General features: G+C 47.7%; 1 protein-coding gene across 13 annotated transcripts in view; it reads right to left on the bottom strand.

Moving 5' to 3' along the window:
• trioa (trio Rho guanine nucleotide exchange factor a) overlaps nucleotides 1–26,763 on the bottom strand; it is a 113,194-nt gene that overhangs the window by 32,715 nt on the left and 53,716 nt on the right. For 12 of the 13 annotated variants that reach the window (XM_048230318.1, XM_048230313.1, XM_048230319.1 and 9 more), the window contains 13 exons: nucleotides 25,500–25,692; nucleotides 22,000–22,596; nucleotides 20,641–20,763; nucleotides 17,666–17,857; nucleotides 16,197–16,328; nucleotides 15,378–15,608; nucleotides 12,963–13,085; nucleotides 12,275–12,466; nucleotides 10,507–10,676; nucleotides 6,988–7,162; nucleotides 3,501–3,696; nucleotides 1,152–1,318; nucleotides 220–339 (listed from right to left, as the gene is read on the bottom strand). In XM_048230318.1, the coding sequence (XP_048086275.1) occupies nucleotides 220–339; nucleotides 1,152–1,318; nucleotides 3,501–3,696; nucleotides 6,988–7,162; nucleotides 10,507–10,676; nucleotides 12,275–12,466; nucleotides 12,963–13,085; nucleotides 15,378–15,608; nucleotides 16,197–16,328; nucleotides 17,666–17,857; nucleotides 20,641–20,763; nucleotides 22,000–22,596; nucleotides 25,500–25,692 (2,611 nt within the window). Of the gene's footprint in view, nucleotides 1–219; nucleotides 340–1,151; nucleotides 1,319–3,500; nucleotides 3,697–6,987; nucleotides 7,163–10,506; nucleotides 10,677–12,274; nucleotides 12,467–12,962; nucleotides 13,086–15,377; nucleotides 15,609–16,196; nucleotides 16,329–17,665; nucleotides 17,858–20,640; nucleotides 20,764–21,188; nucleotides 21,377–21,999; nucleotides 22,597–25,499; nucleotides 25,693–26,763 lie in introns of those variants that run through there. The other variant, XM_048230321.1, reaches the window with a different exon arrangement.

Raw genomic sequence — 26,763 nt, forward strand, 5'->3', positions numbered from 1 at the left:
AAGTAAGCAGAAACTTCTGGGGAGGAAGAGGAAAGCAAAAACAGCAGAAGTAAAGATGGCGCAGTGCACATTAACAACAAGGAAGAGAGTGCAGAGACAGGAGGAAAAAGGGCAGAGCACAGACAAAACAGAGCAGGAAGAGCGAAAGAGAGAACAAACACTGAGGAGGAACCGCTGAGGAGAACAGGAGGAGGAGCGGAGGATGGATGGCGCGCTCACCTCGATGGCGTGCTGGAACTGCTCGTGCTCTCGCTGCAGCTGCTCGGCCTCCTGCAGAGAGCTCGCTGTGATGAGCCCCGCATTCAGCATCGACTCGCCGTTCCTAATCCAGCCCAGGACCTGACACACACACACACACACACACACACACACACACACACGATTGTTAGTGTGGACCTTTAAGTCCTCACGTATTGAGGTGCTGTTGCAGAGGCCCTGCTCAGGGCGGTGTTTCTGTGCGAGGTGCTTAATTAGCCTGAGCCAGTGGCTGGCCTCTGGCTCTCCCCACAGAAACAAAAGGAGACTCATCAGCAGGGCTCTGGGCCATCTCAGAGGTGTGTGTGTGTGTGTGTGTGTGTGTGTGTGTGTGTGTGTGTGTGTGTGTGTGAGTGTGTCACACGTGTTTTTAAAGCCTGCATCGCATGTGTCTGGATGTGGGTTTCTGCTTCACCTTGAGCCTGCATATGGTGTGGCTGCATCTAGCTAAAAGGGCTGCTTGTATCTACGTGTTCATGTAGAAAAGTTACATGTTTGTTTACACAGGTGCGTGGTAGGTGCATGTTTTTAATCTAGGTGCGTTTGCACTTTCCTGCTTGATTTCAGTCTGCAGGTGGCTGAACTGCACACACTGCTTCAGGTGACAACTGTGCTGTTCTAAGGACAGGGGACAGGGTGCTGTTGTGTGGGTGTGTGTGTGTTTGTGTGTGAGCATGTGTGTGAGTGCATGTATGTCTTTACAGGTTTGATCCCATCCTGCAGGTGGCGTAGTTGCACACACTGGTATCAGCAGGGCTGTTCTAAGGTGTGTGTGTGTGTGTGTGTATGTGTGTGTGTGTGTGTGTGTGTGTGTGTACACATGTGTGCCTTTAGGAGGTATACTGTAGGTACACACACTGCTAATAGCAGTGAAGTTTGTGCGTGCGTGCGTTTACCTGTTTGACCTCGGCCTGTAGGTGGCGTAGTTGCACACACTGCTCCAGGTGTCGGCGGTGCTGCTCGGCCGCCACGTCCAGCTCCTGCTGCTTCTCGTGCAGGAACTCCAGCAGGTCCTGCACACGTGTGGCCATGTCCACATCACGGTCACACAACAACTCCACTCCTACAGAGAGAGAGAGAGAGAGAGAGAGAGAGAGAGAGAGAGAGAGAGAAAGAGAAAGAGAAAGAGAGAGAGACATAAACATACAGATGAGAACCAACATTATGAGCAGATAAGAAGCAAGAGGAACATGGGGGGGGGGGGTGACAATGGTAAAACAGACAGAAGGAGAGGTGGAGGGAAAGGCCGAAGGAGAGGTGGAGGGAAAGGGGGATCACAGTGCGGGAACGAAGAGAAAGAAAACAAGACCGAGAGAGAGAGAGAGCGAGAGAGAGAGCGAGAGCGAGAGCTCTCCTTTAGGAAGCTGTCAGCACATTCTCATAGCCAGCCTCGGCCAACACATCCAAATGGCTTGGGCGGCTCGGTTACATGATCAAACTGTCGACCATGTCATACTAATTTCCCTCTTCCACTCTCTCCACCGCCATTTTCTCACACACACACACACACACTCATTCCGCAAGCGACACGTGCCAACAGATGGATCTGACAAACACATGGAATCGGTTCCATTTTTCCCCTTATTTCTGTTCTTTCCTCCCTCTTCTGTTCATCCCATCACTCCATCTGCACAGATGCTGTGTGTGTGTGTGTGTGTGTGTGTGTGTGTGTGGATGACGAGTGTGTATAGGGTACATGTGTGTGTGGATGTGTGGATGACGAGTGTGTATAGGGTACATGTGTGTGTGTGGATGTGTGGATGACGAGTGTGTATAGGGTACATGTGTGTGTGGATGTGAGGGTGTATAGGGTCCATGTGTGTGTGGATGACGAGTGTGTATAGGGTACATGTGTGTGTGGATGTGAGGGTGTATAGGGTACATGTGTGTGTGGATGACGAGTGTGTATAGGGTACATGTGTGTGTGGATGACGAGTGTGTATAGGGTACATGTGTGTGTGGATGTGTGGATGACGAGTGTGTATACAGTACTGTACATGTGTGTGTGTGGATGACGAGTGTGTATAGGGTACATGTGTGTGTGGATGTGTGGATGACGAGTGTGTATACAGTACTGTACATGTGTGTGTGTGGATGACGAATGTGTATAGGGTACATGTGTGTGTGGATGACGAGTGTGTATAGGGTACATATGTGTGTGGATGTGAGGGTGTATAGGGTACGTGTGTGTGGATGACTAGTGTGTATAGGGTACATGTGTGTGTGTGTGGATGTGAGGGTGTTTGTTAAAAAGCGAATACTACCGATGAAATAGCAAGGGCAATGTGTAGGCTGAGAGTGAGCGTATAAGTGTGTCTATGTAAGAGTGGGTGTGTGTGTGTGTGTGTGTGTGTGTGTGTGTGTGTGTGTGTGTGTGTGTGTGTGTGTGTGTGTGTGTGTGGGGGTTGTACAGGTTTGTAGGGGAGTGGATTATGCGTTGCCAATCCCCTATCTGCTGTGAAGGCACTAAACCCTTCGCCTTCCTCCTGTCACCTTTACACCACTCACTGCTGACAGCCACTTTACACCTCATCTCTCTACCTCCGCACACACACACACACAGAAAGATTGACATGAGGAGACATTGAATGCGATCATGCACCGACCCGCGCGCACACACACACACACGCACGCGCACACACACACACACCTGACTAAAAGACCTGAGACACTGCATATGATCATGATTAATCTCTCCCACTGTCTCTTAACACACACACACTTCAGAATCACATCTTCCATATCCACGTCCTTGTAGCTCTCTGCTTGGACCCCCCACCCGTGTCCCCAGCCCCCTGCGCTCACGTGTGGCCTGGAGTGGCTCCACACTGCCCCTGGGTGCTCCTAGCTAATGACCCTCCCAGCGAACAGGGCTGCTGGGCCTGGATGAATTATGCATGCCATCAGGGTGCTGCTGGACAGGTAAGGCCGGAGGACTGGAGGGATCAAGAGGCCCGGGTGCCTGTCCTGGGGGTAAATGTGCCTAACCTGAGGCTGTCGTGATATGGTAAGGACTGGGTGTGTGTGTGTGTGTGTGTGTGTGTGTCTGTTTGTACACACACAAAACAATAGGAAAGTGCTCATTATCATGTAGCAGTCCTCACCAACAGGCTCTAAATGAGAATAATTGTGGAAGAATAAGTGTGTGAATTCAATAGTATAATACAACTGCTTAAAACACAAGCGTGTGTGTCTGTGTGTGTCTCTGTGTGTGTGTGTGTGTGTGTGTGTGTGTGGCCACTCACCGGAGGCCTGCACCTCGTTGACGTACTGCAGCAGCTCCTGGCCCTGGTGGATGACGTCGAAGGTCAGGTTGTTCATGGTCAGGGCCTTGTCGGCGTGGTGCTGGAGCCGCTGCTCCGCCAGCGTCAGGTCCTCCGTGTCGAAGTCGCTCATCTGCTGCGACAGCTCCTCGTTCCACGACTCCAGGTCCGAGATGATCTACAGCGGACAGAACCGACAGGGACGTTAAACAACACACGCACACACACACACATAGTAATCTACACAGATAGGACCGACAGGGACACTGTATCTTTTAACAAACACATCTCTTAGAATCACACATATCCACACTTGACCCCACTCCCCAATCACTGCCCTGGGTGTCTTACTAATGACCCCTCCCAGGACAGGGCTGCTGGGCCTGGATGAATTATGCATGCCATCAGGGTGCCGCTGGACAGGTAAGGCCGGAGGACTGAGGGATCAAGAGGCCCGGTGCCCTGGGGGTGCGCCCTAACCTGAGGCCGTCGCATGGTAAGGGACTGGTGTGTGTGTGTGTGTGTGTGTGTGTGTGTCTGTTTGTACACACACACAAAACAGGGACATTAACATGTAGCAGTCCCTCACCAACATCTAAAAATGAGAATAATAATTGTGGAAGAATAATGGGAACAATAGTATAAACGGCTGCTTAAACCACAATATCAGGTGTCTGACCACCACACAATGATTTTGTATGTTGTACTAATTTATATGGGATGAAATCTGCTCTTTTTATCTCTCTCTCTCTCTAATTAAGTTATGTGCAGCATATAGAAGCAGTATCCTATGCTGACGGTAAGAATATTAATTTGGGTTATTAGAGGTTAGCACACTATAATGTTACGGCTACTTGTCAATGTGGAAACGAGTACCAAGGCAAATAGTACTGTACATGTGTGTGTGTGTGTCTGTTTGTACACACACAAAACAATAGGAAAGTGCTCATTATCATGTAGCAGTCCTCACCAACAGGCTCTAAATGAGAATAATTGTGGAAGAATAAGTGTGTGAATTCAATAGTATAATACAACTGCTTAAAACACAAGCGTGTGTGTCTGTGTGTGTCTCTGTGTGTGTGTGTGTGGATGACGAGTGTATAGGGTACATGTGTGTGTGTGTGTCTGTTTGTACACACACAAAACAATAGGAAAGTGCTCATTATCATGTAGCAGTCCTCACCAACAGGCTCTAAATGAGAATAATTGTGGAAGAATAAGTGTGTGAATTCAATAGTATAATACAACTGCTTAAAACACAAGCGTGTGTGTCTGTGTGTGTCTCTGTGTGTGTGTGTGTGGATGACTAGTGTGTATAGGGTACATATGTGTGTGGATGTGAGGGTGTATAGGGTCCATGTGTGTGGATGACGAGTGTATAGGGTACACACACACACAAACTACTACAGTATATATTTTTAATCATATAATGTAAACACCACACACACACTTCACTTCACTTTCAAATCACACACAATCACAAATCTTGATGCAAATTCTCAAAGAAACACTAGGGCATAACTAAGAGTACTAATTACATGGGTGCACACACACACATACTTAATTGCTAGGTTTCATTTGACGTACAGATATAGAAAGCAATCACCACTCATCATGGTCTGACTGACACATTCACAATCTAAGTGAACACACACACATACCCACTCCCACACACACACTCATTCCAGTTTGGTGTAGTTTTAGTCATCATAGAACAGGTGCAAACAAAACCACACTCAAGAAATCAAAATCACACAACCAACACAGAAACAACCACATACTGGCTCTCTCTCACACACACACACACACACAAATTCGCTTTTCCAATCTTCACGTCTGTCTTGATCTATGGGATATGGAGAGTGGTCAGAGCGCACCCATCCCCCCCCCAAAACACACAGCATGTATGCCCTTCTATCTGTAGTCTCTGGTAGGATTTACTGTTGACAGCACTGAGGAGTGACGCCAATTCCAATCTCAAGTGCCTCCATGCGCACACACACACACGCAGCTCATCGCTTTGAGACACACACAGAGGCCGACAGCTGCGCCCTGGCCTACTTGTCTCTGTGTGAGAGTGGGCACGACCCAAACTTGACCTCTTCACTCTTAAGTGCAGTGTGTGTGTGTGTGTGTGTGTGTGTGTGTGTGTGTGTGTGTGTGTGTGTGTGTGTGTGTGTGTGTGTGTGTGTGTGTGTGTGTGTGTGTGTTAGGGTGCTTGTGTGTGTGTGTGTATTGCAGTAGCTGAGCGCTCATCACTAGAGGGACAACTCCCTCCATCTCTGCCTGGGAGGCACTTGGCACGCTCACCGCTGTCTCACCACACACACCACAGCGGGGGGACACTCCCCCAAAGAAGAAAGAGCACAGCACAACACACACACACACACACACACACACACACACACCACAGCGGGGGACACTCCCCAAAGAAGAAACAGCACAACACACACACACACACACACACCACAGCGGGGGACACTCCCCAAAGAAGAAAAAGCTGGCTTTTCCTTTTCTTTTTTTTAATCATGCCAACATCATCACATGTATCTACAGTACACCCCCTTAAGGCCTATTCACACCAAGAACGATAACGATAATGATAACTATATCCATAACGATAAAAGCGTTTACACTGAACAACGATAAACAAAGTCTCTCCTCGTGTTAATGAATGTGACAGCTAAAATTCGATGGGTTCTGATTGGCTATTAGCATTTTATCGTTGTGAAAATCGCTCTGAAAGTGATACCCAACGATATCGTTCTTCATGTTGTTATCGTTATAGTTTATGTGTGAACGTCGTCATTCATATTAACAAGAACGATATTTATTTATAGTTATCCTTCTTGGTGTGAATGGGCCTTAAGTGACATTCCTAGAGAGAAACAGGCAGTCAAACTGTGTGTGTGTGTGTGTGTGTGTGTGTGTGTGTGTGTGTGTGTGTGTGTGTGTCGTATGTGCATCATTTTTGGATTTTGTGCATATGGCTAACTAGTATAAGTGGGATGTGAGAGCTATATTTGTGCATATGGCTAACTAGTATAAGTGGGATGTGAGAGCTATATAGTCACTCCTGTTTGGACTCTGAATGTGTAATACGTGTGTGTGTGTGTGTGTGTGTGTGTGTGTGTGTGTGTGTGTGTGTGGAATAAAAGGTTTTAAATACTTGTGTGTTTGTGACATCTGTGTTTCTACCAGTGTGTGTGTGTGTGTGTGTGTGTGTGTGTGTGTGTGTGTGTGTGTGTAATAAAAGGTTTTAAATGCTTGTGTGTTTGTCACATGACATCTGTGTTTCTACCAGTGTTATGTGTGTGTGTGTGTGTGTGTGTGTGTGTGTGTGTGTGTGTGTAAATAAAAGGTTTTAAATGCTTGTGTGTCCACATGACATCTGTGTTTCTACCAGTGTTCAGTGTGTGTGTGTGTGTGTGTGTGTGTGTGTGTGTGTGTGTGTTTCAGTGGCACTCACGTCGATGGCGTCGCGCTCAAAGATGCGTAGCTGCAGGAAGAGCTCCAGCTTGATCTTCCGCTCCTGGAAGATCTCCTCCATCTGGGACTGCGCCTCGTCCAGCTGCTGCAGCACGCTCTCGATGTGGTTGATGGAGCTGTTGTGAGGGGTCTTGTTACTGGAGATGGCAGAGTCCCTGCACACACAAACACACAGAGAGAGGAAAAACATTAGAGAGGGGGGGATAGAGAGAGAGAGAGTGAAAGAGAAGAGAGAGACATACAGGGAGAGAGAGAGAGAGGTATGTTTTTCCTCACTTTGTTGCCATGACTTTGATGGGTTTACAAAAAAAAAAAAAAAAACGCACTGATAGTAAAATCTCCTTTTGCCATGCCAACATATGCATCCGAGTATCAGCTGGCTTTTGTAAGGAGAGAGAGAATGATGTGGGAGTAATAGAGACCAAATGGCGTGAATATGAGAAAGACAGAGAAAGAAAAGAGAGGAAGGAAGAAAGAAAGAAAGAAAGAAAGACAAAGAACGACTCAAAGACAAATGGTTAGTTTGGATACGAGAGAGACACAGACAGATTAGGAAATTAAACTGGAGTATGAGTGATAGAGGACAGAAAAAACAACAGAGTAGTGAGGGACAGGGGGAGAGGGGGAGAGAGGGGGAGAGAGAGAGAGAGAGAGAGAGAGAGAGAGAGAGAGAGAGCGAGAGAGGAGACAGAATGTGCAATAGCCCAGTAAAATGAGCTATAATTGAATTTTTAAAACTGTAATCCTTCACTCAAACAATGGCTCCTAATCATAATATTGGCCCGTTCGGCGGCGGTGTCACAGCAGGGTTGAAATGGCTGTTTTTTCCCTCTCCTTTTCTTTTCCCAGCCGGAACACGCTCTGTAATTACCCCAAATTGCCGCCGCACTCGTCGTAGCCACACACTCCATTACTCAGACCAGACCGTGTGTGTGTGTGTGTGTGTGTGTGCGCGTGCGTGTGTGTGTGTGAGAGATGTTCTGTGTTCAAATGGAATTCCCCATTGTGGAGAGAGCTACTGACACTTGGGCTGGGTTTATGGTCTGACGATTTGTGGTCGCTGTTGACTTGCGACCGGGTCGGGTTTTTAACAGTTCGAATGAGCGATGGAGATTCCAGTATGGCGTGAATGACTGAGTGCAACATCATTGAGACCAGAATGATGTACAGCTTTAAAACCCATCACTAATTCAAAGGCATACCTTTGACATATCCTATTAAAATAAAAGCCACTTTTCAGTTGTTTACGACTAAAAAAAAAGGCACCTCTTTAGATTTATACAACTAAATACACCACCTCATAGAAATGTCAGAAAATCTGTGTTCTACATTGACACTCGTGGGGTAGGAGTGTCTTAAACTAGCTCCAAAAAGCTTTTGCATGTTAGTGTTTAATTTTACAACGTGTCTAAAAATATTTTAACTATTTAGCCTTGAATCTGAGAAACAGTGATGCAGTGCCAAAACTCCCAAGCTATTGTTAACACCAGTCTATTTTAGTACGAGTGTGTATGGGGAGCTGGGCAACTTGTCAGGGAGGGTAGCAGCATGTGTGTGTGTGTGTGAGTGCACGCGCACGCATGTGTGTGGGGGTCTAATTAGCTGGTGTGTTGTGGGAGATGGATTATGTAATGCAGAGCTGGTGGAGAGATGCTCTGAGAGTGAGAGAGGGATGGAGGGGGAGAGAGAGATGGAGGGAGAGAGGGATGGAGGGATTGAGGGAGAGAGAGAGAGATGGAGAGAGAGAACAACCAAGAGAGAGCATCTCCCGGTCTCCATCACTTCTATAAAAAGAGCTGTGAAAAATCAAACTGAGTTTAACCACAAATCTCTCTCTCTGCCACACACACACACACACACACGCTGCCAAGACGACAAGACGCCACGCACGCACTTTACGCTCGCTATGTTTCTTCACTTCTCTGTCCATCTGTCAATCTCACTCTTGCTTGCACACACATGCTCTCCCTCTCCCTCTCTCTTGTTTTCTTCTTTCTCTCTCTCTCTCTCTCTCTTTCTCTCTTCTCTCTCTCTCCTTCTCTCTTTCTTCTTTCTCTCACTCTCTGAGTGAGCTGGCCACTGGGACTCCATCTGTCACCTGTGCGGAGCCTGCCGCCTTCTCATGCTCCACCACCCCCTGGGGTTTCCAAAATCACCACCACCACCACCACCACCACCACCACCACCACCACGCATCCTCCACCTCTCAGCTACAGTAGCTGTCAGTGGAAGGCCAGGCCAGGGGAAGGGATTATGCATAGAGAGACACAGATACAGTGGCAGTATGAGTCACGCCAACATGTTCCTGGACTGCGCACAGGCCTCCACTGGTGTGTGTGTGTGTGTGTGTGTAAGAGTGCAAAAGAGTGAGAGTGAGAGTGAGAGTGAGAGAGAGAAAGAGTGAGAAAGAGAGAGAGAAAGAGAAAGAGAAAGAGAGAGAGAGAAAGAGAAAGAGAAAAGAGAGAGAGAGAGAGAGAGAGAGAGAGAGAGAGAGACTGTTAAATGTACTAGTTTAAAAGGACCTGGAAAGCTGGTGGTGCAGGGGCTGTGAAGCCTGCAATGTGCATGCTGGTGGGAAGAGAGGAGGAAGAGAGAGTGGGTCTGCCTGCACACACACACACACACACACACACACACACACACACACACACACACACACACACACACACACACACACACACACACACACACACACACACACACACAGAGATTATGTAAGTGGAAAGGGAGTGGAAGAGGGAGAGCTAAGGGCCTGAAGTTGCTCAGTAACTAAAGACGCGGCGTGCAAGTGGATTTCAAACTGTTGCTGTGTGCGTGTCTGTGTGCATGTGTGTGTTTGGGAGCGAGGAACATGAAAGTGAGCCGTGGATAATTGGAAAAAGCTGGAGTGAAAGCAGAAGAGACTTGAGACACTGAAACGGCGGTGTGTGTGTGTCTGTGCCTTTCAGTGCACATACCGATTCCTGCGTGTGTGTGATGGCAGAAAGCAGAGATCAAAGTGTCCATAATAGCTAAGCTCCAGGCCAGTCCATGTGTGAGTGTGTGTGTGTGTGCATGTGGGTATGTTTGCATGGAAGATATGTGTGAGAAAGTGCTTGTGACAGCAGAGACTTGCACACACACACAAACACACACTTCAGCTGCTCAGAGAAGTCCTTAGGCCCAATCCTATTTCTCATTCTTACCCTTTCCCCTTCTCTTAACCCTTGTCCCTCGAAACAGAGTGGCAAGACATAGGTGAGAATATTCCCCTTGGAAATGAGACACCACTAGCCTTCATTCGTCCCTCCTGGGTCGGGATGAATGAAACAGGCGTGGGGGACCTGTGTGTGAGTGTGTGTGTGTGTGTTCATGAACTTCAGTGTGTTATGAGCTACACGTCTTGAGAAGAACTCTCCACACAGAATTCAATGACTGCATGCCTGTGTGTGTGTGTGTGTGTGTGTGTGTGTGTGTGTGAGAGAGTGTGTGTGTGTGAGAGTGTGTGTGTTTTGCCTACCTCAGCTGCTGGATGAGGTCCTGTCCCTCTGTGATGACGTTGACGGTGACCTGCAGCGTAGTCTGCTGCTGCTGGCCGAAGCGCTTGATCAGGTCCTGCACGGCCTCCACCGACTCGGCGTACACGTCGTCCAACAGCTCCTTCTGTAGCTCCTCCAGCCACGTCCACAGCTGCATCCGCAAACACACACACACACACACACACACGATTACAGCGGGTTCCAGAACGAACCAGCAAACTAACTGACTGATTTCGCAAAGCCACGATTTCTATCAAAATGACCTGTACCTGTAGGAGAACCTATTACACTAAGTGACCAAAATCAGTGGTAATTAACGGTCAAATATGACCTTTAAAAAAAAAAAAAAAAAAGACTGACTGAGGATGTTTGTGTGCATGATCTTCTCCTTATTAAAAGTAGTAGACGTCCAACAATCCAACCTGCACTTCAGCTGCCCAGGTGTGTGCTGCCGTCTCTCTGTAATCCCCAAAGCCCTCTCCTCCTGGTCGCCCTCCGTCATGTTTCATCCTCTCATATCCACAGCAGCAGAGAAGACCAGACGCCGCGAGGCTCAGTATCGTGTGGAGAAAGGGCGTCTGACGCATCCCATAGTCCTAGTCAGATTCTTATTACCCCCCCACCCTCCCATCCAGCCCCCTCCATTCTCACGGCCGGCCGCACAGCTGCGGAGCACAGGAGTCTGCGCTTAGCTCTGATCCAGGAGACTGACTCTTGACACAGAATCTTTTTCAGGTTCCAGGCTCCCGTCTTGCTGGACCAAATCCCCCCCATCTGTCCCCCCCAAAGAGCACTTAGCACCCATCCACAGCTGTGCGACGGAGATGACGCCACTGGCGGCTCATCCAGGCAAGGGGGGAAAAAACGAGAACTGGCAAACGCATCCCCCTTTTCTTCTATTTGCACTCCTTGGTCTACTGATCTGGGAACAGGTTTTAACAGGATTTGATTTAAGGATCAAACTCACTGCCATCGTCCCTTTCCTTGCTTTAAATCACCCAAGCGTCAGACTCCAAATGTGACCCAAATGCATTTCAGCTCATCACAACAGCAGCTTATCTGCAGATCACAGTTGGATCCATCCGCACAACTATTAAAATTCACATCCGCCTAATTCTCTACAGCCCAATAGTCACAACGCGTTTATAGCTGAAGTGCAGCATCTATACACTCTCAGCTGACCTAGGAACAGTTTGGCCCAATCATAATTCCCTCTAAACCACAGGCAATGGCCCCAAGATGCCCCTCTAATAGCTGTTGCTTCTCTTAAAATTGGTATCTCGAAATGATTAACTATTCTCCTTTACTGTAATTCCCCAACTATTAGACACGGCTTATACGGTACATTGATTTTGCACAATTTCTTCAGCTATGAGGTTAATACACGGGGGCAGTTAATATGGTATTGATATGGATTTGTTTATTTTAACTTGTATAAAACACTGTCCTGCGGCTTATACACAATGCGGCTAATACACAGGAAATTACTGTATAGCTGCAGTTTGCCATATTCAACCTATAGGAAGAATTGGCTGTGGCTTTAATCAGAGATTTGTAATTTGCAGCATTCATCAGAGATTTATGCATACACTGGATGTGTGTGTGTGTGTGTGTGTGTGTGTGAGTGAGAGAGAGAGAGAGTGTGTGTGTGAGAGTGTGTGTATCCATCTCCAGGCCCATGGCACTCATGGCGGAGAGAGTGTGTGTGTGGGGGTGTGTGTGTGTGTGCGTGCGTGCGACTGTGCTCACCTCTTTGACGTGTGTGTGGAAGGCGACGGACATGTCGAGCAGGACCTTGCGCTGCTCCACGCGCCGCACAAAGTCCTGGATGCGGTCCTCCAGCTGGTGGGCAGCCTGGTAGATCTCCTCCGGGTCGCACTCGCCCGTCTGGGCCAGCTGCTCCGCCGCCTCCAGCAGCTTATCCGCGTTAGTGTACGTGTTCTGCAGCACATCAACATAACACACACACAGTTGAGCTAGAGGGCTAACACACATCAATAAAAAACACAAATACACACACACACACACACACACACACACAGTTCTAAAGCGTTACGATTTGCAATAAAGAGCATTTGTTGTTAAATCAATTGAGAATGCAAATAGAATCAAAGACATGGATTCTTACACCAGCAGTTTTAGAGATGGAGTTTTGGCAATAATGAAGCACCACAGAATAATAGAAGGGTCCTCAGAACATCCCACTAGTAAGCCTTTTTGTTTCTGTGCAAAAAAGGAAGCCTTTTTGTTTCTGTGTGTGTTTACAAATAAACCTCTCGGGATATCTCCTACGGGTCTTATTTAAAAACAGGACACGGGAAAGAGTGCTGTGAGCATCACACACACACACACACACACACACACACACACACAAACGTAAACAGACATAAACAGACACACACACACACACACACACGTAGGCAGGAAAGACGTGTACCTGAGCCACTTCCTCAAAGTCCTCGTGGCGTTTCTGGAGGGCTCGGGCTCGGTGCAGTGACTTCCCCACGCCTGTGTGCTTACTGAGGAACGCCTCACCATGGTTCTCGATCCAGTCTAGCACCTACAGACACACATACACAATCATTATTTCAATACAAATATATCTCTTTTGAAAGAAAGAGTCTGTGATCTCATATCAGTTATGCCTAGAGAATTGTGAAAAGATTCAGTGTTTTTGTGTGTGTTTTTTGTTGTGTGTACATTTGCCAATTTGTTTGTTTTACAATCACATCCATGTGCACTTGATAATGACGTAACCATTCTGTTGTTCCATCAGTATGTGATAGGGGTTCTTTCTTTGCGAGGAGCAGAATGGCCGAGCAGACTGAGTGTGTGTGCTTGTGTGCTTTCAGAGGCCTCAGAGCTGCTGTCCTTCTCCCATCTGCATGAAGTTTCAGCCAGCACTGCCACATCCACCCACCCACTCCCCTCATCTCCTCACGTCTCCCCCTCATCTCCTCACGTCTCCCCCTCATCTCCTCACGTCTCCCCCTCATCTCCTCACGTCTCCCCCTCATCTCCTCACGTCTCCCCCTCTTCTCCTGTCGCAGTCCTTCACACGCTCCTCCCTCCCTTTCTCTCTCTTGCTTCAGTGCGCAGTACATCCTTCTCTTGATTGAGAATTACTGTTGGGTTTTTTTTCCCTTGTTTGCTCTTAATTGCCTATTGTCGTCCTGTCTTTGTGTGTGTGTGAATTACAATGTGTAATGAGCTACATACTGTCTCTGCTCTTAACTGCCTCTGGTCTTTCTGTGTGTGTGTGTATGTGTGTGTGTGTGTAAATTTCAGTGTGTAATGAGCTACATACTGTATCTGCTCTTAACTGCCTCTTGTCTTTCTGAGTGTGTGTGTGTGTGTGTGTGTCTCTTGTCTTTCTGATGCCCCCACTTTCCTTCGCCATCACCACACTTCCTTCCCAACTTCCACCATCCCTTCTTTATGTATCCCTCCTTCTGCCTGCTCGCTGTCCCTGTGTCTCTTTTCTTCCTCTCTCTTTCTCTCATGTCCCTCTCTCCCATCTTTCTTTCTTTCTTCTGTCTCCCTTTTTCTTCACTTTGCCCACTTCTTGAGGAATACCCTCCACCTGGAAACAGGTTGCCATGGAAACTGGAAACTGACTTGCAAAAGAGAACCAGCAGAAACTTCTTTTTTTCTGCACAGCACAGCAACACCAGGTGTGAGAGAGAGAGAAAGAAAGAAAGAAAGAAAGAAAGAAAGAAAGAAAGAAAGAAAGAGAAAGAAAGAAAGAAAGAAAGAAAGAAAGAAAGAAAGAAAGAAAGAAAGAAAGAAAGAAAGAGAGAAAGAGAAAGAGAGAGAAAGAGAAAGAGAAAGAGAGAGAGAGAAATAAAGAAAGAAAGAAAGAAAGAAAGAAAGAGAGAGAGAGAGAGAGAGAGAGAGAGAGAGAGAGAGAGAGAGAGAGAGAGAGAGGACTGAGAGAAAATGAGGGCGAATGAGAGAAGACATGGAATAATAAACAGGACAGGAGGGAGGGATTTGACTAATTCACTAATTGCACGCCGCTATTTGGGCTTTGTGAGAACACAAACTTAACCTAATCCTGTGAAGCGGGGCCAAACACACACACAGTTTCATTTTTAACCCCCTGAAGGGAGGGCAAGCCTCCCAGTAATTAGACACTTAGTTAAAGCCTTCCAAAATGCACTTCTGAAGTCCTCTGGAAAGGGGCAGGGCTCCCCACTCTCTCTCCCCTAAAGCTTCAGCAAACATACTGCGGCAATCAGAGTTTGTGCTCTCTGTGTGTGTGTGTGTGTGTGTGTGTGTGTGTGTGTGTGTGTGTGTGTGTGAATGAGTACGAGTGTGGACCGGCTGTGGGTAGGTGTTTTACCTGGTGAACATTCTTCTCACACAAAATGCTGCAGGCTGTATGTGTGTGTGTATGTGTGTGTGTGTGTGTGTGTGTGTAAGAGACAGAGAATCAGACAGACAGTTGGATATCCTGCTCCACTACACAGCTGTGGACAACAGTTTCCAGAGGCCCTGCAGGGAGTGTTTAAGTTTGGGAGTTTGAGTGAGTGTGTGAGTGTGTGCCTTCCCTCCTGACCGTCCCTCTGGAAAATAGATCACTTCTGTCACAGGGACAAAAAACTGTATGTGTATGTCTGCATATCACTATGCACCCTGAATTCACTTTTGCCTGTGTGTGTGTGTGTGTGTGTGTGTGTGTGTGTGTGTGTGTGTGTGTGTGTGTTTGCCTCATCCATGTCTTGTGGGAACACACACACAACTGCAGGCATTGATCCAAGTGGAGCTTTTGTGTGTGTGTATATCTATCTGTGTCCATCCTAAGAGTGAGAGCAAAGTGTTGCATGATTGTGTGTGTGTGTGTGTTTACCTGCTGCACGTCCTGTTGGAACACACACAGCTGCAGGCGCTGGTGAAGGCGGACCTTGCGGTGCTGCCAGATGTTCTCCAGCTGCCGCTGGTGGTGCAGCACCTCGTGGATCACGTCCAGCACGTGGTGCACCGCCTTCGAGTAGTTGGCCGAGGCAGTCAGCGAATCAGCACTGCCGGGGGTCAGGGGTCTCTGCAGCTTGTCCAACAGGGCTTTTCCGTCTTGACTCACCTGTGGAAAAGAAAGGCAGAGCAAAGCACACGAGGAATGATATTAGGGAGTTTGGGCGATACTTTCAGTGTGTGTTTATATGTGTGAGTTGGCATGTTTGTTTGATTTTTTTGTATATATATATATATATATATATATATATATATATATATATATATATATATGTGTGTGTGCGTGTGTGTTTATGTGTGTGGTTGTGGTTGTAGGGATGCAGATAGAATGTGCTTGTTTCAAAATCTCAGGTGTGATTAGTGGAAATGATGGTTGTTGCTATGGGTAATTGGTGATGATGTAGTTGATGATATGGTGTGTGCGTGCTGCTTTGTATCAGGTCGAGCCTACACAGTAAGGTGATAATAGTCTCTTTGTGCTTTGTTTCTTTATCCACACACACACACACACGCGCACACACACACGCGCACACACACTGATTTTCACCCACACATACAATCTCTGAATGCTATGATGCTTGCATAATACCCGAGCACACACACAAATATGTGGGACAGATGTGATATTCTCAAGTTTACGCCAATTAAAAGAGGATGGTTTGCCTCAATCACACAGACAGACAGACACACACGTTACCTCCGAGTATGCTGCAGTGATGTGTTCGTAAAGACCCTGGTGGTGGTGGATGGCGTCCTCGAGGTCCTGTAGCTCTGAGGGCAGCTCCATCTCTCCACAGGCCTTACACCACGAGTCCACATTACTCATGTACTGTAGACACACACACACACACACACACACACACACACACACACGAAAAAATAAGTAGCTGTAGCTTCAAATGCACAAACTTGGTCTCAGCAGTGTGCACAAAAGGACAGTACATAAAAACACCCTTCTCACAGTCAGTGTCTGAAAAGCACCACAGCATGAACACACATCCTAACAAGATGACATGGCCTCTGATTAGACATGCGGGGATTCCTCTGTTTAGACATGCGGGGAAATGTGGATAGGGGGAATAGATAAAAGAACATTACAAATCTCAAGTCACGGTAGCGAGCAGAATGATATATATTCACAAAGACAATCATATCAAAGGCAGTGGAGGCCTGTCAGTCAGTCAATCTTTGATCTGGCGCTCTCTTATCTTCAAAACCAAGCTTTGTGTCCCCAACATACATGCTGCAGAGGGCGGGAGGCTCACCTTCCGGAAGATTCCAGCTAACGGAATAATGTACATACTCACAGAGTGTGAGAGTAAAGTGAGTGGGAGTCTGAGAATGTGTAAAAGTGAGTTGCAGTGTCTGTCTGTGTGTGTGTGTATGCGTGTGTGGTGGGAGGGTGATATTCTGGGTTTTGTATTGTGTACACATGTCAGGTCACTGATACTGATCCATGTGACAACTGGGAGAACTGAACAGAACTACCAGGGGAAAAACACCTGTGTGGAAACACCCAGTGGGGAAAGCCCTCCGACACAGGGAACGTATGCCATTCAGGAAAACGCAGAGGCAGAGAGAGAGGCAGAGAGAGAGAGAGAGAGGGGCAGAGAGAGAGAGAGAGAGAGAGGCAGGCAGAGGGGAGAGAGAGAAGAGAGAGAATGGGGTGGGGGCAAGAGAAAAAGAGAGCGGGGGAGAACCCAGCCCGTGTTGCTGCAACAGGGCATGTTTACTCTGGTCTGGTCTGTGGTGCAGCTGCAGTGCGCTCATTAAAAAACAAAGCGAGGCAGAAGAGTGAAGCAGTTTCTTTACTTTGCTGACCTTACGTCAGCCTGGTAGAAAGGATTGAGCCAAATTATTAGGCTTGTTGTTTGTTGGCCAGAATTTCCACAAAAATATGCATTTATATTTAATGAAAGGACACAAAATACACTAGAATACATTTTAACGTCAACTTCCTCAAAGGCCATTAGCTTTATCAGATCATGAACTTTAGTTTAACATTTGCAATTAGATGACCGAGGCCAAAGTTACGTAAACTAATGTATCCCATTAAGCTCCTCTGACTACAACACTGCCTCCTCCTCCTCCTCCTCACTCCATCCCATCCACCCGGCCTCAGAGGTCCATCCCTGGCCACCCCGCATGCCCCCGTCTCCCACTGACCTGGTCACACTTCTGGTGGAAGGAGGCGGACATCTCGAGCAGGGTGCTGCGCTCGTCCAGCGCGGCGGCGAAGGCCTTCCACTCCTGCTCCAGCTGGCCTGAGATCTGCTTGATCTGCTGCGAGGCGTAGTGGCCCGACTCCAGCAGCCGGTTGCCCACCGACATGATGCGGTTGATGTTCACATACACATTCTGTACATGGGAGAGAGAGAGGAGGGGACGTGTGTGTTAATCGGACACTACAGGTCTTTAATAATGGGGGATCATTGTAAAGTAGAGAGTGCATAATATTCTGCAAACATGACTGTATATATGCAATATGTATGTGGCATTCTGCTGCTGTGACTCTTGTATGATGTTCTGATGATGCAACTCTTGTTTGACAGATGGCATCTGATTTTTGTGGCTGTTGGCTGTCATATGACATTCTGCTGATGTGACTTTTGCATGATGCTCTGATGACACAGGTAGGGTGTGTGTGTGTGTGTGTGTGTGTGTGTGTGTGTGTGTGTGTGTGTGTGTGTGTGTGTGTGTGCGTGTGAGCCCTCCTAGCCAGGGCTTTACGTGTGTGTGTGTGTGGGCGGCAGGAGCCCGTGGCGGATTTACACAGCCACGAGCCGCAAAGCGCTGCGACAGCTCGCGAGCCGATCGCCTCTCTTCTCTCGCCACCCCTAACTGAGAGGGGGATAAACCAGCACAGCTGGTGTGCGGAGAGAGATAAGCCAACTCCTCCCCTCCCTCCAGCGTTCCCTCTCTATCGCCTGCTCGGACTCATTTGCTCACTCTATCCCTTCCTCCATCCCTCTCTCTCTCTCACTCGTTTCCTCTTTGTCAAATGTCAAGCCTTCCACCCCCTTTAAGTCAATAGCCAACAGGAACCAATCAATAGAGAACGGTGTTGTAATGAGACACTTAAGAAAAGGAGCATCCACCATACTCTACAACACACACACACACACAAACACAAACACAAACACAAACACAAACACAAACACAAACACAAACACAAACACACAAACACACACACACACACACACACACAAACAAGCCAGCTGTGCACTGTACTTCTGGTGAATTTAGGGTATTTATCATCCAGGCTACAAGTGTTGCTCACCAAAAATGAAGTGTCTGGTGACAGAATAGCACCTTTGGGCTTTCATTCGCTGATGACAAAGCGGCTCAGAATAGAACAAGTCAATTCTATGCCAACTCTACTTAGCTATCTAAGATTAGTGAACTAGTTCAAGCCTTATTGGCAACGGAAGTTAGACAGAACAGTCGTGACGAGAACTTTTAACTCTTCTTTGTGATCGTAACATTAGCATACAAATGCCCTTTAATTAAGTCAATTTGCCTTTAGCCACTGGGTTCACTGGACAGCTGACTGGAAGCTCATCTTCACAAGAAAAGTAGAAAACCGTCCGATTTTCAAACAAAGCACCGAAGGGTTAAAAAGAAACTGACTGACCAAACTGACATATATGCAGTCTATCCTCTTACTTTACACAAACACGTGAACGGATTGGGACAAGAAGGCTTTAAGGAAAGATCCGGAAGGTTGGCAGAGGCTTCGTGGCAGCTAAAGCTAATGCATTTGGACTCCATCCTGGATGGTGGACTACTTCTGACCTCCAGAAAGAAGGACAGCGCTGACAGGAACACTGCTCGGCACCATGGCATGGCAAGAGCCAAACGCGTCCTCAAGGGGGGGGGGGGGGGGGGGGGAGTGGAGATGTCATGAATCCCACCCACAACATGTCAAATGGTATTTCCCTTTCAACCACAAAAATAGAAGTGGGATGGAGGAGTGGTCTATGAATCAAGTGAATAACTTTAATTAGACACAATAAATAATAAAAGATGTCTTTGTTGTTGGTGAGATCACTGTTTATTGACACAGGAACCAAGCGTTTTCAATTCTTAACAATGCCTCAAAATAGCTTGTTAGCAAGTGCGATTAATGTAAATGAATCGTTTCCCTCCCTTTGATGGTGTTTTCTGCAAATGGTACAGCAAAGGAATAAATAAAGACACAACAGAAGACATCAAAAATAAGCTATAAATAAAAACTGAAGATATGTGAGTGGGTAATGCTTTGAAGGAGGAGGAATGAGATAGAGAGAGCCAAGCAAGAGAGAGACTGTGTGAAGGATTAAATGGAAGACCAAAACCAAGAGAGAGATGTAGAGAGAAGGACGGTTTATATGTTGCCTAAAACGGCTCAGCACAACCTCTGTGAAAGAGTGCCTGCGTAAATGTACAGTATGCTGTTACAGCTGCAACTAAGCTACTACTAGGCTGCTACTACTACTACTACTACTACTACTACTACTACTACTACTACATGGGTGATGTGGAGGGGCTTCCCCTTCCGATACCCCCTGGGCGATGGCAGCTAGGCTACATGCCCCCATAATTGTACCGCTTTTACCCATGGCAGAGCAACACTCCTGGGTCTTGGGCATGTGTACAGTGGGGACATACTGTAGCAGTGAATGAAGCTCGCCAAGACACCCAGTTTGGAGCTACTCCCCAAAGCAGTGAGCTTTAACAAGCTGGAGACGAGCAATGATTACTGAACTATATTAATGTTGCAGTGTGTACGTCAGGCTGTGATGAGAGTAGGAGTGAATGAGACATTGAAACTGCATTGCCACTGTGTAAATGAATTTTGGTGTGAGTGCAGTAAGGTACCAAGGGTGGGTGTCTGATTCAATCCAGCAAGATACAGTAGTATTACTGAATATGACCAACATGTATTTCTATTCTATTCAATTCTATTATAATGCATACATGTGGACCATTTCAGGATTAAGACGTGATCCTGAACTTGTTTCTATGCACATATATACCGGTAAACATAATGTCTTACTGTACCAGTTTTGACAAAGTGGATTTTCTACATCTTACAATGCAGTGTGTGTGTGTCTGTGTGTGTGTGTGTGTGTGTGTGTGTGTGTACATGTGTCTCTTACCATGCAGTTCATGGCGAAGTGGTTGTGCTGCGTCTGGAGCTCCATGGCGTGGGCGTGGTTGTTGCCAATCTCGGTGTAGCCCGCCAGGAACAGGCCTTTGTTGTGCATGATCCAGTCAAACATCTGCAGCACGGAAGAGCAGCACCCAGTTAGAGACATAAATATAGATATCGATATAGAAATATGGGACAACCTGCTGGAGGCTACTGCGCATGTTTCATGGGGACTCAGTGGCAATTACGGAATGTGTGTGTGTGTGTGTGTGTGTGTGTGTGTGCGCAGATGAACTCCAGGGACTGTGTAGAGAGCCACAATGCCTAATTGGGCATGTGCAATGTATGTCAGAGAGTAAATGAATGTGTCTGTATACAGTAAATATATGTGCATGCATATCTAAGTATGTGTGAGTAAATGGTGTGTGTGTGTGTGTGTGTGTGTGTGTGTGTGTGTGTGTGTGTGTGTGTGTGTGTGTGTGAGTGAGAGAGAGAGAGAATGCATGCACAGGATAAGATATAATACTGGTAAAAATAGCACAGCTGAAGAATGACCTGATTCTCCCAAGGCGAGAACCACTGCTGGTGTCCTAGCAACATCCAAATGTGGCTGCCGTGTCGGCGGCGTGTGTGCGGATTGCTCCGCCACGCTTGTGCTCGCTGGCAAGGAGCAATCAACGCCGCCAGCCAGGGCGCAGTCATTATCAGAACTCAGCACACGCACACACACGCACACACGCACGCAAACAAACACAGAGACACACACTCACACTCTCTTAAGAAAATGCACACATACTGTAGGCACAGCCACAAAGACACAAGCAAACATGCACACACATACACACAATCACACTAAATTCTCGTCTAATCTCTGCTGGGAAATAAACACCCTTCCTCCCACGCAGCAGACATGAAGACATCATCCCTCCCTGTGACAGAACTGCAGGAGCGAGCACACACACACACATGTATCTCTGCAAATATGCAGAGAGACAGAAGCGCACAACAACACACACACACTCTCAAATCAAAACACAAAAAACCACCTCACCTTTTGACAGACAGACATCCGGACAGACACACACTTGTTAACAAACACAAAGGAATACTTTAACACAATTACCGCTGGATTACATTGCTAACACTTAACGCTTACGTATTAACACAAATGGGTGTAGACATGAGGCATTTTTCAATTATACTCAAGCATAGGAACACACACACACACACTATATGCTAAAACAACTTAACCCAAATTTTCAGTCGCCTTACAATTGCAATCATGCAAAGAAATACTTATATGTGTGCGCGCGCAGCACACACACACACACACACACACACCCCTGAGCGTTTCCTCTGCACTCACCTTCTCGGCGTCCTGCTCGAACAGGCGCAGCTGGAAGCACTGGTCCAGCTGCAATTTGCGCACATGCCAGGCCTGGTGCAGGTGCTGCCGTGTGCTGTGCAGCTTGTCCAGCAGCGCCGACACCCGCGGCACCAGCCCCTGAGTGTCCGCGTTCGACGACCCGCCGCCCTGACCGTTTCCTCCTCCTCCTCCTCCTTGACCGCCTCCACCCTGCCCGCCCATGCCCTGTCCGGCGGAGGCGGGCACGCTGCGCTGGGCGTAGCTGCCGTCGCCGCTCTGGATGCGTTGGAGCAGCCGCTGGCCCTCGGCGTCCACTTCCTCTACGGGCGCCTTCATGACCTTCTTCTTGAGCGCGGCGTGCTCCTCGATGAGGCGCCGCGCGCCTTCCAGGTCGGCGGGGAAGTCCTTGCGCGTCACCGTCTCCTGCATCTCCTCCAGCTTGGCCAGCAGGTGGCGCGCGTTGCCCGTGAAGTCCTCGAAGGCCACGCGGATCTCGATCCACTCTTCATGGTTGTAGTCCAGGCTGCCCTCGAAGTCGGCCGTCAGCTGCGACGGGTCCACCACCTTGGACAGGCCCTCCAGGGACACCATGGTGGTCTGGGTGCAGGACAGGAGGGAGGAGATGGAGAAAGAGGAGGTTGTGGAGAAGGATGGATAGATAGATGGATGGATGGATGATGGATGATAGATGGATGGAGAATGTAGGAGATGAGAGAGAATAAAAAAGTGAAGGATGTGGGGGAGATCCAGATGGAGGTCAAAGAAGGGATTAGGGTTGTGGAAAGGTGGAGGCAAAGAGCAGATGGCAGGGGATATAAGAAACAGAAGGAGAAAGGGAAAAAGAGCAGAGAGAGAGAGGAGGGGGTAAAAAAATGAGAAAATGGTTAATCGATGCTCGTGGCACCAGCAAGGGGCTCGTTGTACGGCGACTCTCTTCCTGGCCGAGCGACCCCCGAGGGACTCGAGGAAGAGTCGGTTCAGTCTCCACTTAATGACCAGCTGCCCCACTGGCTGCTGTGTCTTAACACAGCCCAGCCCCCCATCAGTCTAAATGAGCTCTGACGCACAGGGCTGTTGCAGGTTAACCCAACTCCTCTCCACTCCACTCCACCAGCAGGGCAGCTGTGCTCTGTGCTCCCTAATCACCGCATGCCTCTCCTCCATCTCCACACACTGTCATTACATAAATGCACTGCTGGTGAATCTGATTGCAGAAACCAATTTAGGACTGCGTCGATTCCAATTAATGGCAGTGCTTTAACATCATGTATCTGTTAAAACAATAAAGGGACTGGTTGTGTGCCTTGTGCAGTTGGATTTTTTGGTTCGCCTTCAATAACTCCAATGGCTGAATTGAGCATAACATGGGAAGGCATGGTCACAAATGGCGAGGAATCCGTGTTAAAAATGGATAGAGGATTTCTCTCGCCAGATGTGGATTGAGAGAGGGGCCGTGGCCACAGTAGTCATGGCAACCTGATTAAAACAAGTGGAATGGGGTCGCCCTGCGCGTAAGCCACAGCTCTCGGTGGCGCCACCTCCATTGCACCTGTGTTCACACCAATCCCTCGCTGTCGGCGTCGTGACCGTCACAGCCGGCACAGACAAACGGGGAAGGGCAGGTAGGTCAGGAAACACAAGAGAGGAAGCCTCAATTACTAGACCAGCAGACAAAAACAACAGCAGCGAACACTGGAATTAACAAATACCTGTGCCTGCATCGCGTCCGACACAGCCCGTCTAGGCTACCTAGCTGTTCCGGCACTTGTGTGATGCCACATAATGAATGTTATGATGCCATAACGCCACATTTTAACACCCAGACACGAGCATTCTCAATAAACAGAACACACCATTCGGCACGGACAAAGAACCTCGACACGGAAAGGGATGGGAGCGGTAAAGCTCCGATGAATGTAAAAAGTCAGGGATTGTGGGTTTTGTTTGCGGTGAGAATAGGCACAGCGGAGAGGCACATCAGGGCCGACATGGCTCTTCTGTGGAGGAATCAAGGTGAAAGGCTTTTCTCTACCTCTCTCCCTTGCACTAGCTCTCAAGGATAGCCCTATGACTCAGTCAGACAAAAAGAAAGAAAATGTTGTACAGAAAGTGTTCTGTGTTGTTCTGGCAGGATTCAATTTTCTTCAGCCTATTCAAGGTTGTTTTAAGCATCAATATTAACACACATTAGTGAACAAGAACAGAAGTCACTCACAGTACGTACACATGTGCTTTCTTGCTTCTTAAGAAAAATTCATATTTTCTGCAAGCAGACTCGAAGCTGCTTTCCTTGAATATGGTTTCTTATCGCTTGGGCACGATAAAACAATAATAAAAGTAAACAAACTGCAGTTCTGTGAGCACAGGAGCGCTATTTATAACATCCTTCTGAATTCAAAGGATCATTTGCGGGGGAGGGTTTTCTGACAGTTTCGGAATTGCTTGTAACGTGAAACATCTGAAATGCAAGCCGTGCGCAAGGAATCATGGGCCTTCCCCAGTGTTTCGGATGTGATCCGCCGGCAGCTATTCTGACTATGCAGGAATGCCAAGCCCATTCCCTGCAACCCCCCACCCCAACCCTTTAGCCATTCCTCAGGGATGTGGACCCTCTGGCCAAATTCCTGTATGCGGCTCAAACACAATAACACGGGTGATTAGTCCGCTTATCACTTACACATTCGCAATCCCTCCGTGTAAACAGAGAGGTACACAGATATGAACACAAACGCTGTTTTGGTCTATGTGCGGATGCACACAAACAAACAGGCAGCAGTTCACACAAACACACGTAGCTGTGTCCGCCATGGGCTCACCATGCACGCACGCACGTCTACACACACACACACACACACACACACACACACACACAGAACAGCTCTTCAGAGCTGCTCTTTCATCACAGCTGACTCTTATCGAGCGACCGCCCACCCTCCAAACACCAACACCCACACAGTCCACCTACGCAGCAAGAGACAATCCACCATAGCCCTGCACAAACGCAAACGCATGCACGTGCATAAAGCATAAGCGCGTGCACAAGCGCAAAGAAATGCATGCACAAAAACACTAAGTAGCATTGCTGTGTATAGTTTTCTTTACACTGGCTACTAAAAAAAAAAAAAAAAAAACTTAAGACAAACAGGTTACCATGACACTGGTACATATACAGTATAAGCATATTAAGTGTAAGTAGTGTGAACAATCCCTTACACAAGCAAACCCTTTAAAACCAGAGTAGTTCAGCAAATTACACAAGCTACTAACTACTACGGGAAAACCCTGATCAGCCTCAACTTGTCAATCACCATCAAATATACTAACCATCCTTTCTGATTTTGCATGCAATACTATACACAGATTATACTTTTCATCAAAAAAGGTTTAGTATAGCCATACTGACATCAGATCCCCCTACGCATCGTCAAATCCAACCAAACATCATAAACACAAATACCGCAATCCAGCATCCCAGACAAATCCAAACCGAATCTGCTCACCTCAAACTCGAACTTGGAGCTGCCGAAATTGGTCCTCTGCTTCTGCCAGAAGTTGTCGGGCTTGATGATGAGGGCGACGTGGATGCAGCTGGGGAAGGACTCCTGCAGGATCTTCAGCAGCGGCTTGATGGAGTCCCACTTGGAGCCGCGCATGTCCACAATGACTGTGAAGCCATGTTTACACACATCCTCGCTGGAGGGAGAGAGAGAGAGAGAGAGAGAGAGAGAGAAGAGAAGATAAGAGAGGATGATGGAGGAGGGGGAAGAGAGAAAATGAGAGGGGGAAAAGATGGGGCGAGGGAGGGAAGGGAGGGAGGGATGGGGAAAGAGGATGAGATGACAGGAGGGAGAGAGAGAGAGAGAGAGAGAGAGAGAGAGAGAGAGAGATGGAGGAAGAGAGAGATGATGGAGCACGAGAGAGAGAGAGATGATGAGCACAAGAGCGCGGACAGATGAGATGAGAGCAGAGAAGAGTGAGTGAGCGAGCGAGAGAGAGAGAATTAGAGAAATGAGTGACAGAGATAGATAGGAGAGAGAGAGAGAGATGTAGTGAGAGTCAGCGAGAAAGAGAGAGGGAACGGGAGAGAGAGGGGGGAAAAAAAGAGAGGATTAAGAGAGATCTGATCCGCTTTTGCATTGCATCATGCCGCAAGCCCCCATGTTGGCGGTGGGAGAGCCGCACGGCGACGCCTGCTGCCTATCTGCTGCTGATGAAGAGGGGAGAGGTGGGAGACGAGGGAGGGGGGGCAGAGTGGAGCTCTGAGGGAGGGCAGAGTGGAGCTCCAAATCATTCCAAATCAATTCTCTCTCCTCTCTCTCCCTCTCTCTCCCTCTCTCTCTAGCACAGCCGCATCAAAGCACACTCTCTCTCTCTCTCCCTCACTCTGTAGACCATACCTACAGCTGATGGCTGGGTGTTTCCAGAGCAGGAAAACTCCCACGCTGTTTACTCTGGCTTCCCTGCTAGTGTTTACTGCAAGTCTCTCCAGAATTCCTAACTGACAAAATTCCACCTTCGGATTATATTATTTTCTTTCAGTCAATCCTGCCCAGGAAACACACTGATGCAATGTGCGTTCAAATCCATGCTTAAAGACACTTTAGACAACAGCATCTTTTAAATGAATGAATGTAATGTAAGTATTGTGTAAATGTAGCCAATCATAAGAAAATTAATTTTACTGCGTTCCCCTATAATGTAACTACAGTTACAACAGATCCTGTAAGAACCTCTAGTGTGTAACTGTAAGCAAAAGGTAGAGAC

The sequence above is a fragment of the Alosa alosa genome, chromosome 20, assembly GCF_017589495.1.
Source record: "Alosa alosa isolate M-15738 ecotype Scorff River chromosome 20, AALO_Geno_1.1, whole genome shotgun sequence".
NCBI classification, from domain to species: domain Eukaryota; kingdom Metazoa; phylum Chordata; class Actinopteri; order Clupeiformes; family Clupeidae; genus Alosa; species Alosa alosa.